The sequence below is a fragment of the Xiphophorus couchianus genome, chromosome 5, assembly GCF_001444195.1.
Source record: "Xiphophorus couchianus chromosome 5, X_couchianus-1.0, whole genome shotgun sequence".
NCBI lineage: Eukaryota > Metazoa > Chordata > Actinopteri > Cyprinodontiformes > Poeciliidae > Xiphophorus > Xiphophorus couchianus.
This window is the reverse complement of record NC_040232.1, coordinates 14,022,954-14,037,764: the sequence shown is the minus strand read 5'-3', so window position 1 is coordinate 14,037,764 and position 14,811 is coordinate 14,022,954. Positions and strand designations below refer to the sequence as shown.

The following is a 14,811-nucleotide window of genomic DNA, read 5'->3' as shown; positions in this document are numbered from 1 at the left end:
TCAAACTGACATCTACAGCTTACAGGGAAATGAGCCTTACCGCTTTAAATCCGAACATTAACAGTCAACTACTCAATAATTAGAAACAACTTTATTCATATTTAAATTATAAGCAAATAGTTTGTTTTTTTTTTACAAATATGTACCATTGGGTCACACTGAGGTACTATTATTATTATTATTATTTTTTTTAGATTAACCTTTCGGTCTTTTCAGTAACATCCATATTTCTGCTCAGAAACATGTTTTACACACCTGCTGCAAAACTACAAAAAGAAAACAATAAAACAAAAAAGCAACAGGATAAATTTCTTTAAAATAAATTCTCACCGTGACCCTTTGGAGGTAACATTAATTCATGTCATTTCAGCTAAAACAGACACCTAGATATATATATTTAAATTGCTTTTCTGGTTTGGAGGTCAGCTACATGCGCGGTCATTGGTCCAGGTCGTCGTCGTGCAGATATTTGGAGCAATCTGAGATCTTCTTCACCTGTTTGGCGCTCAGATTCCCAGAGCACATGGGACAAACAGACTCTGTCTCCAGCAGCCTGTAATAGATGCACATTCATTATGATCAGAGCTGCCTTAGAGACAGAAAAGTGGAACAAAATACTTTATCTGATCCACAGTGAGGGTAAGAAATGTACTTAATTTATATAAATTTCAGATTTATCTTTGTGCTGTTAAGGATCTGTTACTTACAGAATGAATTGAGAGTAGAGTGCAGGGAACTCGCATTGTGGACAGATGGACCAGTCTTCTTTCAGCATGTGACGGCCCTGATGAAGAGATAATTTGGAGTAAATAGATGGATTTGTCTAACTTTAAAGAAATGCAGATGAGCGGTCAGGTTTCCGTTACCGTGGCGATGCAGTAGGGGATGTTGTTCTTGCAGGAGATGCACATCAGGTCGTTCTGCGGCAGCTGGAAGCCACAGAAAGGACAGGGAGTCGTTTCCTCCTCTAACTCTGAAGTGTCAGGATGACTGACGGCATAAAAAAACAAGGATAAAACATTTAAAAACTAGAGCCAAATAGTGCAGAAGTTAAACACCACGAGTAAAAGATAAAAAAAATCTATCACAGGAAAACACATTTTTAACATTAAATGATGACTCACCGAACCAAAGCCTCAATCTTCTTCCTGTACTTGAGGTCGATCTGGTTTCGGTACTCCGGTCTCATCAGCATGGCTGCGAAGCCGAAGGCCGAGTTCTTCAGTCCGGCACGCTGGCATTCAATAACTGCTGACGTCAGAATGGGGACGACGTCTACACACACACACACACACACACACACACATACACACACACACACACACACACACACACACACAAAGACCAATGTTTTAAAATCCAGAGTGAAAAAACAATGGATGGAGAAACAAAATTCAAGGCACTTTTTCAAATTTCAAAGACAAAGATAGAGGTTTGATTATTATTAAGTATAAAGCTGCATCATTATTCTTGTATGTTAATTATAATGACAAACACTAAGCTTTCTCTTTTTATTATTTCATCTAAAACTGCATTTTTGGAATATTTGTCTGGATTTTATGTAGTAGATGAAGCCATCATAATAAAAATAATCAGTGCTAAACCTGTAATCAGAATATGAAAATGGAAAGACTTCAAAACAAAATATCCTGGCTAAAGTAGGACTAATGAAGATGTTCAGGTGAGAACATGAACTCACGAGCAGGAAACTTGCTGATGTTGTTGCTGACGCGAATGAGCATCCGCGCCCCTTTGAGATGATCTCCTTTCTTTACGTGGGTCTGCAGAAAAACAGATGCTGACTGAACAACGCTACAGCAAAAAAGGTATTTGAGCTGCTCTTCTACGACCAGCAGTTGGAGGACGATGATCGTCACCTTGACCAGTAGATACGAGTGGAGGATCATCAGGTTTGTCGCCATCTCTGCCGGGATCTTGATCTTCTGAGCCTGCAGCTCTGTGTACATGCTGAACAGAACATCATGGGCATTTCTGTAGTTGCCTGTGGTTTTAACACACAAAAAGCAATCACACACACAAAAAACCAACGCTCTGCTGCTACTGAAAGGTCAGCATTAGTGAGGCGTGTACCCGCCGACTGCTCCTCTCTGGCGATGATGGTGGCGGTATGAGCGGCCTCGCCGTATCGCTGCAGGGCCATGTAGAGACGAAACAGGTACTTTGCCTCCTGGGAAAGAGGCGTCTAAGACATTTCAGACGAACCCCCAACATGATAGTCTTGACATTAAAGTAGGATTACCAAAATTATTATTTGCTAAAAGCCAAAAATAACAAAAGGGAGAACGGTTTACATACACCAAGATCCCTACGCATTTAAACAGTTTGGGGAGAGACCAACTGATGATGTCATAACCGTGTAATATTCAAAAGATAATGATAGACCACAACAAGTCAAGCTTGTTGAAAACCAAGAATGTTTGACATTTAACAAACAACTCTACCAAATACTAAGAAAATGTATGTACATTTCTGAATTTTAGTAATGAGTCAAGAATTAGTTTCTCCTATCATTCTGGGATTTAGCAAAGAGAAACAGAAAGGAAATCTGACCAAAAATAGGGAACGTTTAGTCAGGAAGTTAGGAAACTTGCTATACCTCTTTTTATACAGAGTAAGTAAATATTAAGTGTCAACTGTAAATTTGCTCCTGGAACAATCTTTTATTAAAAAAAGAAGAAAAACTTAACATTTCATTTAGCACATTTAATGAATCTCAACTCCAGTTTTGTAATACAAGTAGTCATTTGCCAAACAGCACAAGCCTTTCCAGCATATGGAAGATAAAAGCACATCTCTCTGCGGAACCAAAACACACTGGAGCCGATATCACTTTGCGATTTTAAAGAAAGATTTTCCACTTCAAAGGAAGGAGGTAGTGGTGACACTAAACGGTCAGAAAACAAGCAGTCGCTAAAACTACGCCGTCTGTGTGATTAATTCAGGGACATCTACAATGAAAACACAGATTGCTTTTAACTAAATATGAGAAAGAACGATCGCTTGAGAGTTTATGAAAACAAGGTGGTACAATACAGCAGATTGACAATACATGAACAAAAGACATACCATTATACAATGCATCTTTTACATGCAAATGCTTTATTACCATGGGCATCCCGTCACTTTCTCCCAGTAGATATTCAATCAGCTGATTGGTCAAAAAGTTGTCTTTGGCTTGTCCCACCTGATTTGGAAACAAACACCCAGAAGCATCCAGTTAGCTGAACGGATAATTGTTTTTTTTTAACTTAAAAACGTAGTTAAAGACAAGCAGCTCTCACCGTCTCAATGGCCAGCTCAATCGCCTGGTTGTCTTCGGTTTTTGGACACTTAAGGAAATGATTTAGAGCCTAAAATGAGAACATAAACATTACCTTTATGAAAGTAATAATGAGTGAACAAATAAGTCACGGCCTCTTACTTTGTTGTACTGCCCGCACTTGTGGAAAAACTTGCCAGCCAGAAGGTGTTTCTTCTCTCCCTCAAAGTACAGAGCGACGCTCTGATAGTCCTCCTGCGTCGCTGCAGCGCCTGCCCATCACAAATACAATTCAGCAAGTCCAAAACGACAGAGGCCCAAGTTAGAAGAACGACTGCAAACAGCATTAAAAACCCCTCAACAGTTAAGCTATGAGATCTGGACACAAGTTTACGGCGTAACTGACCAATGATGTCTGCGTAGACCTCCATCTGTCCGTGCTGCTGAGCCAGCTGGAAAGCTTCGTCGTTACACTGAGACAGAACCAGGAAGTGGATGGCTGAGCCGTAGTCATTCAGCCGCAGGAAGAACCTGGGGCACAAACAAACGACGGGAACACAGGCAACAAGGACACAAAATGACTGTGAGCTGAAATGATCAATTGTGATTTTGAATATCACAAATTACTTTTGGAGTCCACCAAATAAAAAAAACAACCGCTAATATCAAAGGTATCAATGTTCCAGTGTAGTTTGTCAGAGAGAGTTAATGCTGCTATTATGAACGGTTGTTTGTAAGAACTGTGCCTTAAGGAACTAAACTGACGGATGTTGAAACTCTGGATAAATTTGTTGATGCAAATGAAGTGTAGAATCATTAAATCAATGAAAAAAACGCAGCAGCTTTTGGTTGTGCGTCCATCTTTAGGCTTGTTTATCCCACCTGGCAACCATTTTTGCTCCATCGATGCTCTGAGTCTCCCTGACAACCCGAACTGCAGCCTCCGGATTGTTCAGGTGGTCCAGCAGCACACGGATCATGTTATCCCAGTCTTTTGCGCTCTCATAGGCCTGAGCTGCCTCTTTATATCTGATGTACACAAAATGTTTTGCATCAGACTTGTTTGAACCTTTACAGCTTTATCAGAGGAATAAGATAGAGAAGCTGAGAACCCACTTGCCGTCCGCCTCCTTGGCCTTTGCGTACTGGAGATGAATCTTTAGAGAGGAAACATTTGGGAGCAGCTCTCCCACCTTCGCCCTGAAGAAACAGAAGGGAAGAGTTGGAGGACACTGAAGTGAAAACACAAATCAATACTGAGTGCTGAAGGTGTAACTCACCAGTTCTTGCAGCGAATGTAAACCAACGCAGCTTTATCGTAATATAACCCCTTTTCATACAACTGAGCAGCTTCAGAGAATTGCTGTAATGAGAAAGAAAAGCAAAGATGACAGAAATCAACACATCAAAAACATTAAAAGTTCAATTAAGTTCAGACAAAAAGACATCTCTGCTGATATTTCCAAATGACATTTAATGACTAAGGTGCTGAAATGATAATCAGAGGAAACAGATTCACACAGTCTGGACTAGTGAATCTGACCTCTAAGCAAAATCAATGCTGCATTTTTTTAGAAACACATGAGATAAAGAGAACTGATAAAAAGAAATAAACTTTTACATTTTTATTATCTTAATTAAAGATAACTCCAAGTTCTATTCTGACGAGGATCAAAATCTGCCTCACATAATAGAGTTTCTAAATCAATCACAATATCTGATTCGTTCAGAGATATAAAGCATGTTTCAGGTTCTAAAATTATTATAGTTTGTCTATGCACATTTATTACACAATCTCCTGATCATTCCAGAAGTTAAAAAACTTATTTTAGACTAATATCTGCAAAAAATATTAGTTTCAGGTTTCAGTTTCAGGTGAGAATTAGTTTTTTGTAACTTGTTCATTGTAAAAGCCCTGCAGCAGGTTACTTTCCTCCCTTGTTTTCGTCTGCTGTACAAAATGACCGTCTGCTTTCAGTAAACGGTCATTTTTCCTCGCAATCTTTTACACAAACAGCTCTAGTCTTAAGAGAAAATTAAGTTGTTAGCTCTGGTTGTATTTTACAAAAACAAAAAGAAGGACCTTCTTCCCTAAATGTATTCACAATATCTCATTTAAATGAAGGGAAACTGCATGAGCTCACGGAGTTGCTGTTTCTACAGCAGAGCTATTATAGGAGCAGATCTGCTTCTGCTAACTCCAGAAACTCACCAGAGAGGAAATTAGCAACAAGTGGAGTCTTCCCTCTAGCGTTTCAGATAAATATCTCTGTTTCTACCTTCATGCTCTCCAGTATGGCTCCACATTCCTTCTTGAGGACTCTGCTTGGGTGCTGAATGGCCTGAGCTGCTCCTCTCCGGATGTCGCCCATTCTGATGGACATCCTGGCGATTCCCGCCTGGCACGCCTCGTCATGCTCCTGGAACTGCACAGAAAGAGGAGGAGGAAAATGTGGACAGAGCAGAAAGCATTTGTTTTTATTATGCACCCATAAATTGGACCTCATCATTTACAAACAGCAAGGCTCACACTTTGTAGATTTGAACCCTGACATCAAATGTAGGGAAGGAGATTTGCTTTATGATTCGTTCTGCTTCAAAAAGATAAAATTCATTGAATTTCTGTGAAATTCTGTGTCTGAACTTTAATAATTAATTAATGCAGTGATTTTCTGTGCCACTGTTTACTTATTTGCTGCTGTGCTTAAGGCTTTCTATAAAAAAATAATTCTGAAAACTAAGAGAACTGGAATTGGAACGAAGCAGATTATTTCTCTTATAACAAGATAATTTCCACTTGTAAATGAAACAATTTGCCAGTGAAACTAGTCATTTTTTGTCAAGAATTAAAACTTGCTCTTATGTCGCTGAAAAGTTACTTGTAAGTTAGTTATGCTTTAGATATTTTCACTAGAAACTAGACTAAAAGTACTTGGTAAAATTGCGTGTTTTTGCAGTGTACGTTTTCAAAAACTTCATCATCTGTAGGTATTAAGTTTTATATAAAGTTCCTGAAAACGATAACTAGCGGTTGCGTAACTCCATAATTCTCTGTGCTCCTTTTAGCTTCAATGTACCAAAACATTGTTAAAAAGAAACTAATTAATGTGAACTTTCCTTTATTCAAATCTTAGCGTTGAGGTTGAGGTTGTGATTGAACTTACTTTATTCTGGTGCGTCAAACCTTTCTCATAGTGTGCTAAAGCGTTCACATAATCACCACTGGAAAGAGAGGGAATTAAAATCAGTTCGGATTCAGTCTTTTAAATGGTGCGTGCAGTGTGTGTGAGATGTGTGTGTGTCTGAACCTACATGAACTCCAGGTGGACGGCGTACTCTTTGGAAATGAAGGGAATCTGTTCTTCTGCGAGCCTCTTGGCCAACATCAGAGCGCTGTCCCAGTGCAGCAGGTCTCTTCTCATCTTAAACACAAACAACACATCATCATGTGAGCTTTACTGTTTATGACACATTTATTACACAGAGGTTTCGCCACATACCAAAACCAAAACCTATTGATCATAAAACTGAATGTGAACAAACCTCCAGAGCAGCTGCTGGGCAGCTGGAGGACAGATAAAGGTCCTGGGCCAGGTTGTATTCATCCAAGAACATGGCCAAATGTCCTGCTAGTAGGTTTTTATCCTCAATACCCTGAAAAGATTTCAATTCATAATGAGGGAGATGTGTTGCGTTGCTGACGGAGATATCTGACAGGAGGAGTGCGTCAAACCTTGATACTCTGTAAGGACAGGACCATGCCCACGTTGCCACTCATCCGGTAGATCTGGATGGCCAGCTCCACCTCCATGTGGATCAGACAGGCTCTGCCTATTTCAGCCCAGTCAGCTTCACTGCCTCCAGACTTGCACAGAGTCCAAGCCTCCTTGAACCTGGAAACACACATCAAGCCATTTTGTTGGGCATTTATTAATTTAAGACACATAAGGTTAAAGTATACAGGTGAGAGACACATGCACTGGTGGGAGATAGGCACTCTGGGAAATCGGTCTTATATGCATCACTCACAGTAAAATGAACTGTCCCTTTTATTATAAAAGTATGATTCAACTCTATTTAAATTCTGCCATAAAATCAGACAAGAAAACAGAAAAGCAGGACATAAGTAGAAAAAACTGCCATAAAGCAAAAGGAAAATTACAACACATTCACCAAGGACATCAGTGTTCCAGGCCTGAATGAAGCCAAAAGTCAGACAATTAAAAACTCTTTTAGGAAATGTTATTTTTCAGATTTTCATCTGTAGATCAGCCGGGCTTAATAATTGTCTGTCCATCCACCTGTTATTGTTACAGCAAGATCATTTAACATGGAAATTTTCCCACAGTTAAGCTTAAAAGCGAGTAAAAGTGAAGAATTTTCTGCTTTTTTCAGGGTGATATTATACAGCAACAATTAAAAAGATGAATTCATTTTAGTTTTCTTTGAAACATCTTCACCAGAATTTGCAGGTTTCTATCAATTCCTGAATCAAACCCCCTCAAAAGATCTCGGGATGTGCAAGTGTCTGTGTTGACATTACTTGCTTCCTCGTAATTTTTTATTCTGTTTTTGCTTCCATCTTCTAACTTTCTGCTGGACCGGTCAGTTCACCTCTATTGGGCTTGATTGATGACTCAAAAACAACCGTTTTACATTCGTTACTTAAAAAGCAACAATAGACAAGTTCACCCTGCCAATCGTATGGCTGTTAGATGATCTCTTTTCATAAATGAAGTTCTTCCATCCATGCAGCATTTAATCAAATGAAACATTCTCACATCTAAACATACTTGAAACAGGAAAGTGTTTCCAGGGACGACTGACTGACTAACCTTTTGAGCTGGAGCGCCTGACTGATCTGCTTGCTGAGCTCTGAAGGGGAGTCTTTCAGTTTGTCAGGCGAGGTTTTGAGAAACGAGTGTGTGTGCAGAACTACTTCACTTGTCTTCCCGCTGGTCGTCTGACAGGTCAGCTCACCGTTGTAGAAGAGCAGAGGCCTCTGGGAGTAGAGCAGAGCAGTACTCCCCACCAGTACCACCTGCGGACCTGAACACGGCGACAGCAACGGTGAGCGTCTCGCCATAACTGACCGTGTGTCTGATCACAAGACGTGGCATCGTCCTACCATATATTGTCCTTTTATGCAAAGCGTAGGTGTAGGCCTTGTCATCGTCAAAAGCCACAAATACACCTTTGTCTGCGTGCCAGTTGTCCCACAGAACTCCTGTTATGGTGGGAGAAAAGTTGGGAAGCTCGAAACACGACAATGTTGCCTGTAAACCAATAAACACACAAAAGCCGTCTTTAAAAGTCCTCCAGATATCATCTCCATTTTCAAAATGTCACACTTTTTAGACTTCCATTTATTTGCATACATGAATACATATGGCAGACAGAAAATCAGCCAGCAAGTGTTGGAGATGATCCTTTCTTCAGCTTGGTTCAAGAAGAGTCAGCGTGTTGAATTCATCAAACCCCTTTATTAAAGCCAAATTGCAGCGTTGGTCCATCGCCATGTTTCCTTATGGGAAAACACAGCAAAATGGCAAATAACAACAGATTCCTTTTCTAGGACTCTGTCTCAGCTTCGCCCTAAAAAGGGCGTTCCCTAATGTGTTATTTTATTTATCCATACGTATTTATACCTGCATGTGTGTGCACGTATGTGTGTGTATACACCAGCATGCAAGCAGCTAAAAGAAATAGAGAAAAACAAAATATTATTTATTCCTAACACTAGCTAGCTTCAAGAAAAATAAACATTTTTCTACACTTTACTTTTATTTTTCAGACTTCTCTAGAACTATAAATCCTGAAGTTAATTTCTGGCCTTGTCATTTAAACTAATTTTGGATCAATTGTTTTTTTCTGTGTGTGTCAAATAATGCAAAACTATACACAATGCCCTTTAAAACAGGAGCAGAAAATAAAACTTTATTGTTCCAACAATTGTTCAAACATTTGATGTCTATATGTTCAAAATAAGGAAATAAATACTCAACAAGTGGCATATAGTTAAAATTATGCATGTGTACATTCAGTTTAAGACGTGAACATATACTGACGTTTGCAGGAGAGAACAAGAAGCCTCCATTCTTGTCATCGATAAACACCAACCAGGTGCCGTTTGGGTCAGGGAACACCTTCCTCACGCTGACTGAATGGCTGAAGTTGTTCACGGTTTCCCAGTCCTCCAACAGCACACACACCACATTACCCAGCTGAGGGAAAACAGCTCAGAGTGACTAACTGGAGGAGAGGCTCATGCTTTTCCTTTTATAGCTTTAATGAAAACCACATTGAGAAAGCCTAGTTGATAAGAACCATGTGATCCTTACGTCGGTGCCATAATAAAGAAATTCGGCAGTGAGAGCGTGGCAAAGGATCCGGCCTTTACTGTCATCATCTGGGAAAAGTTTCATCTGCTTCCTGTCCTCTGCGTCTCTGCCTTCGATCTGAAACAGACATGTGAATGTTTATGTCGGTGCTTGTTTTATAGGAGAGGCTCAGCCCAAACAGATGTCTCACCATGTGCAGCTGTACTTTTCCTTCAAACAGAGCTGCTGCGTAGTCAGCGTTGAGGCACATGCTGACTATGGTCCCCAAATACTCAACGTCCTTTATCTTTGACAAACCTATGTAATGCACAAAAGATTTGAAGGGAAGTTAAAAAAAGAAAGAAAGCTGGCACAGACCCACTCTTATAATGTGATTTTACCGTAGAACCAGGCTTTGTTGTTCATCCCCACAGCCACATGGTACGGTCCCACGGCAACAAACGTTGGCTCTACCTCCACCTGGATGGACATAGGACTCTCCTGCAACCAGAGTTGGGTAGTAACTAGTTACATTTACTTGAGCAACTTTTTGGTATAAAACCAAACCTTTTGGAGTATTTTTATTACACTGTACGTTTGAGTAATTTTATTATGACGTACTTTACTCTTACAAAATCTTACAAAATTGATGTTTTGATCAGTTATTCAAAACACTTCTGCTTGAGCAGGCATTTTACCAAATAATTTTACAGAGTAATTTCCTGGATGGCTACTTTTTACTGTTACTTGAGTAAAAATATGTTGTAGTGCTACTCTTATTTGAGTAAAAATTTTGGGTACTCTACCCACTTCTGCTTGTAACCCAGTTTTAGATCAGTGTTGGTCGATTATTCCTATTTTAGACTGATGTCTTTTCAGTGATTACTGTATGTGTATGAATGTGTTCTCACCCTCTCCACCTGGTTGGAGACAGTGACCTCCAGCAGGGAGGTTAGGAAGGCCAGCCGGGTGCCAAAACTGTCTCCCAGCATCGGTAGCTTGGTCAAAAAGACATGAATCGTTCCTCTCTGAGTGGACAGGGCCAGCAACTGGCCGTCATCTGTCCAGTTCAGCTGATCCAGACCTGCAGGAGGACCGACAGAGGATTGGGTGACACGCTAAGCACAATCCTACAAAATCTCACTGGATGAGCAGAAGGACTGGGCAACCTTTGGTCTCATCTTCCAACTGAATGACACTGCTGATGTCTTTGAGATCAGACAGCTCATGGATCTTTATGCTGCAAAAGAGGAACAAAATGTTCTGTTTTTCCTTCAACAAAGTAAAGAAAACTTCAATTCAATAAATGCATACCAGTTGTCTCCACAGGAAGCGGCTTTGTTCAGTGAAGTTGAGACGGCCACGCTGTATAGACTATCCTTATGGTTGCGAGCCTGGTAGAGCTCAGACTTTATCTCTCTGATGTGGGTGGAAATAACCAGGAAGTATCCATGGGAAAAGCCAATCAGTATGTACCCATCACCAAACCTGCACAATTGGAAACCAAGCAGTGAATTTTAGCACAAACACCTTCACCTCGATGTTAAGGAGAATGGTGAACGGTACCAGCGATGGGACACCAGGTTGCCATACTGCCGCTCGAAGGCCAACTCGACTGGGTTGTTAGGGTCATTTATGTTGAACAGCGTCAGTATCTTCTTGTCCACACACATACTCACCTGAGAGCAGAGCGTTTGAAAGATTAACCGTCATTCAGGACATCATGTGGACGTAGAAAATCAAGCACTGACTTACTGGATAACATTAACATTACAGAGTGGCATGATGGTGTAACACAGACTCTCATCTTAAACAAATGAGAAAAATCACCTTTTTGTGCTACCAACAAAAACTGTGTAGTTTGCTAAACTTACTAGGTGTTAACTGGAAATGTATCCTTTGAGGAGTTAAGATGAAGACTTGAGCTTTTTAAAGAAAACTCTCCTGAGAGTACATGGCATATCAGGGGACATTTGATCAAAATGTTTGACAGAAAACTGAAGCAAGATCATCAGAAGGTCTTTCAGCAACAAAGTATTGGCAGCAGGAGAACCAGTAATTATACAGTCAGATGATTAATATGAAATTATAAAGTTTCAGAAAGTGCAGTTTGTATTATTTTCTCATGTTGCATGTTTTTCTTTGACCTGATTTGTATATGAATTTCATATTAATCTAATCGACATCCTGAAAAACCCAACTGAGGTCAGTTCTCCTTAGAGAACAAAAGAAACAGCCACAAACTAGGTTCAGCTGCAGAAAACGACAATACACCACAAGATAAAGAAGTGATGAATTTGTTCTTTATACTGGAATTGATGAAAGTTAAGGACAATTAGTGTGAATTACTGTATAAAAATATCAAAGATGCATAAAATAACTTACAGTATTTTCCCCCTGAGGGGACCTTTCATCAGTTTTCATCACTGAGAAAAATATTTCAGCCGGCTCACCTCGAAGCGGCATCTGACAAAAGATCAGGAAAATCAGCAAGATGCTTTTATTCCAACTTTCAAATCCTTTGTATTGCTTCCATAATCTTTAAAAATGACAAACTGTGATCATAAAATCCTCATGCTGTCAGGACGGAGCAACACTGAGACACACAGGTCGTCAGCGTGACTACCTGTCTGACTGTGTCTCCTTCATGATTGCTGATAGTGAGATTGTTGTCTTCGCCTCCCAGAGCCAGGAGATTCTGGGAGCTCCAGCAGCCACATGTGATTTTCTTGGTGTGTTTACCTTCAGCAACAAACAGGAAAAAAAAGAGACACAATCAATACAACAGACAAAAAGGTGCACAAAATCTTGAAAATTTGGTTGTGGTGTGTGACCGTTACCCAGTATGGGTATCTTGCGTGACGTCTGTTGATTATAGATGAGCAGGTTTCCTTTTGCCGTCCCTACAGCCAGCAGGGGGGCAGTTTTTGACCACAGGAGGAAACTCATCTGATCTTTGCTGAAACCAACAAGAAAACAAACTCAGAGCATTAGACTATTTGTAACAGATCATGGTCACATGCCCAGAGTTAACTCTCTATATACCTCATGCCACTGTCTATATGAAATGTTTTATTGACACTGGCATCCCAGAGGAAGATGGAGCTGGACTTTGCAGAAATCACTGCCAGAATGTCTCCGTCCTTGTCCCAGTCCATCCCGACACAACGCCTACCAGGTCACATCAGAAACAGAGGACTTTAACATTCTGCTTTAGGAGATCAAACTGGGATCCTACAGACTTTCTCTAACTCACCCCGGAAGGTTGAGTTCAGTCCACTTCTGTCCATGTCGATCAAATATTTTCACTGTGCTATCCTGTCTGTGTGATGGGAGAAAAATGTCAGACTTTCACCTGTTCTGATGTTAGAAGCTTTCTTAAAGACACCGTTACTCACCCAGCAACAGCAATGTAATTTCCAAGACTTTTCTGCCACTTGTACAGAACATAAGAACCTGCCCAGGCTTTGTCAGCAAGAACGAAAAAACTCTGTGGACACAAAGAGGACTTTTTAATTTTTAAATCATTTCTCATACCTCTGAATAACTATCTTCTTCAGATTTACGATTATCTTAAATCCAGGAAGGGGAAAAAAACCCAACTTTTTTTCAAATTACTTTTTTGAAGTGATTTGTTATGTTTAAATGTAAATCATACTTAGATGCAACAGCAAGACATGAAATAGGCCATTCGTGCTCTAAAACCTCCAGATGTGAGTGAATTAGAACAGTTCCAACAAGCCTGTAGAAATATTGCTCTACAGCAATATAAACAACTTATTGTATGTTAATGCAGATGCTTGGTGGCTGGTGTAGTGGGCAATTACACAAACACAAGGTCAGTTTGGCCTTTAATAAGTGAGATAATCATTTTAAAACTTTGTTTCTGTAGTTTTTAAAGCTATTTTTATCATATATATGCATTATTGTGACATTTTAAATACGTACACGCGGCCAAAAAAGAAAAAAACAGATCAAATGTGTAGTCTGGGAAAGGGGGAAATCATGTTTAAAGTACTGTGGCCCTTTACTGAATTGAAAACTGCAAATCGGTTCCTTATTTCAGATATGATAATGAAGGTAAAGCATTAGGAGGGCCCACGCGGAGAATGATGAGATGTGTTTAATTTTTTCTATTATTGTCTCTATTATTAAAAATATAATCAAATAACAACAGTATGTAATATTTCGTGTTGCTTCTCTTTAACTGAGGGTTATATAAGCAATATTTAAGACTTAACACATCGTTATCTCTTCATGTATAAAACCTTATTTTCTACCAGAGTAAGGCAGCTGCTAACGTTAGATTACATTAGCAGTCCCAGGACAGGACGCAAGTGCTTTAACACTGCATGGTTTGCCTCTGACATTACAGTAGAAATAGAAATGTGCGACAAAATACAGAAGCGAAAGGCAACATTTACCTGAGCTAACGCGATAGCTTGAAACTACATGAGTAGCTAGCCCGTTGGCGACCGTTTAAGTGAAAACAAAAACTCCTCCTAAAACCACGAGAACAGCTTCCGTTGCTGTTCTTTTGTAACCACTAACCTTCATATTGATGAGATATATTCACACGAATCTTCTTAAAACATCATCCCCAGAAAAAGCGCCGTCTGTTTCCCATAATGCTTCGCTTCGAAGCGTCTATCACAGCGATGTCATAGCAACAGAGAGTAGCCAATCAAGTACCGCCATACAAAGAAACAGGCTAAGCTTCAAAATAATGAACGAGTTTTACCGTTTTACTTTAATACAACAACAACAACAACAACAACAATAATAATAATAATAATAATAATAATAATGTGTCTTCCTGAAGGCTATTGTTTTTTGTCATTGGTATCCACAAATGTTAAAACGTTTACATCCCACAAAAGGGACAATAAGTACATATTTTTATCGAAGGTTTTGTTAAATACAGCGGGATCTTCATAGTTCATCTGGTGGGGTAGCATTAGAGCCAAGAACTTAAAATTGCTCAACAACATGTTGAAGAATGCTGGTACCGTTCTGGGGTCAACTGTGGATCAGCTGGAGACGATGGTGCATCGAAGTATTCCTCATGAAAATCAAGAAAAGTATGGACAGCACTACACTTCGTCTTCATGTTAACTACTTTCCAACTGTCATCAATCTACAGTGCAGATCTCTACATGAAATCCATCTTTCTCACAGTTATCAACATGTACCCAACAGAACGCCACTCTA

At 39.8% G+C, this 14,811-nt stretch overlaps 1 protein-coding gene across 2 annotated transcripts; it reads right to left on the bottom strand.

Annotated features, from left to right (window-relative positions):
* Positions 1 to 72: 72 nt before the first annotated feature.
* On the bottom strand, positions 73 to 14,289 carry wdr19 (WD repeat domain 19). 2 transcript variants are annotated; one of them, XM_028017963.1, is made up of 36 exons: positions 14,152 to 14,289; positions 12,999 to 13,090; positions 12,857 to 12,922; positions 12,646 to 12,771; positions 12,441 to 12,559; positions 12,227 to 12,342; positions 11,986 to 12,066; positions 11,167 to 11,279; positions 10,915 to 11,088; positions 10,770 to 10,840; positions 10,512 to 10,684; positions 10,002 to 10,101; positions 9,812 to 9,918; positions 9,622 to 9,738; positions 9,349 to 9,504; positions 8,409 to 8,556; positions 8,116 to 8,329; positions 7,014 to 7,173; positions 6,824 to 6,934; positions 6,593 to 6,702; positions 6,445 to 6,502; positions 5,560 to 5,706; positions 4,561 to 4,643; positions 4,397 to 4,480; positions 4,163 to 4,309; positions 3,687 to 3,811; positions 3,443 to 3,552; positions 3,303 to 3,371; positions 3,128 to 3,205; positions 2,092 to 2,188; positions 1,878 to 2,002; positions 1,700 to 1,781; positions 1,125 to 1,275; positions 867 to 990; positions 708 to 784; positions 73 to 553 (listed from the first exon to the last, which is right to left on the bottom strand). In XM_028017963.1, the coding sequence occupies exons 1-36, from the start codon at positions 14,155 to 14,157 to the stop codon at positions 439 to 441; spliced, it is 4,032 nt and encodes a 1,343-aa protein (XP_027873764.1). In that variant the 5' UTR covers positions 14,158 to 14,289; the 3' UTR covers positions 73 to 438. The 2 variants fall into 2 exon arrangements, with proteins under 2 accessions (XP_027873764.1, XP_027873765.1); XM_028017964.1 differs by lacking the exon at positions 14,152 to 14,289 and adding an exon at positions 14,025 to 14,044.
* Positions 14,290 to 14,811: the final 522 nt, after the last annotated feature.